General features: G+C 51.7%; 1 protein-coding gene across 1 annotated transcript; it reads left to right on the top strand.

Moving 5' to 3' along the window:
• Positions 1–84: 84 nt before the first annotated feature.
• Positions 85–1,001, top strand: Pmar_PMAR027348 (NADPH cytochrome P450, putative; the record flags this gene model as incomplete). Its single annotated transcript, XM_002783025.1, has 1 exon — positions 85–1,001. A coding segment is annotated over one exon (917 nt), but the record flags the coding sequence as incomplete, so codon positions are not given.
• Positions 1,002–1,099: the final 98 nt, after the last annotated feature.

The raw sequence follows: 1,099 nt of genomic DNA, 5'->3' as shown, positions 1-1,099 counted from the left end.
GATACTGGTACAACTGAGCAACTGGCTAAGAGACTCTCTGGTATTCTGAAGCGCCGTGGTGTCGTAGTCAAGGCTTGTGCGAGCATGGACGAGCTCAATCTCGCAGACTCGGCTGACAGTGACGATCTTCTGGTTCTTATGACTTCGACTTGTGGTGATGGTGATATGCCTTCTGCGGCGACTGCTCTTTGGGAGGATATGCTGCAAATGGATGGTTCCCAGAAGCTTGCAGGTCGCTTCTGCGTGTTCGGCCTTGGGGATAGCTCGTACGATAAATTTTGTGCAGCTGCGGTGAAACTTCAAGCAAGGGTGGCTGAACTCGGCATGAGCTCCGTCATTCCATTGGCGAAGGGAGATGATCGTGCCGAAGATGGATGGGCTACTGCCTTCGATGAATGGTTGCCGAAGTTGTGTGAAGAGGTTGGTGCGAAGCCTGAAGACGAGGAGGAACCTGAGGCGCTCTTCGAGGTTACGTCCTTACCTGTCACTGCTGCTGACAAGAGCCTTCCCTACCAGCGCATTGTGCCTCCAGGATCCCAGGCCGTACCGGTTCTAGAGAACAGACGCTTGACTCCGGAATCGTATGAGAGGGATATCCGTCACATCGCTCTGGACATCTCGGCTGCTGATTTGCCCTTCCGTCTCGGTGATGCCATTACCCTTTACCCGAAGAACTTGGAGTCGGACGTCGACCTACTGTTCAACGAAATCGTCACTCATCTCGATCGCAACGAGATCCTCTCTGTTAAGTGTCTGTCCGATGACGTTCCTGCCAGGCTCAGGTCGGCTTTTAAGTCACGAATTCCTATGAAGCAAATCTTCGTAGAGTTGTTGGATATCTTCGGCAAGCCTACTAGGAGTTTCTATCGCCAGCTGGCTCGTATTAGCAAGAGCGATGAGGAGGTTCAGGTTCTCAACTCTATCGCGAACTCGGACGATAGTTTCAAGGAACTATTGGGCAGGAGTGTGTCCTATGCGGATGTGCTTCGCAGATTCCCGAAGTCAACTGAGTCGATGACACTGGTTAACTTCCTTGAGATCATCCCTTTGTTGAAGCCTCGACTTTACTCTATAGCCAACAGCTCTTTCTACACTCCGA

The sequence above is a fragment of the Perkinsus marinus genome, assembly GCF_000006405.1.
Source record: "Perkinsus marinus ATCC 50983 genomic scaffold scf_1104296937752, whole genome shotgun sequence".
In the NCBI taxonomy this organism is placed as follows: domain Eukaryota; phylum Perkinsozoa; order Perkinsida; family Perkinsidae; genus Perkinsus; species Perkinsus marinus.
The sequence above is the reverse complement of the archived record's forward strand: the minus strand, read 5'-3'. Positions and strand labels throughout refer to the sequence as shown.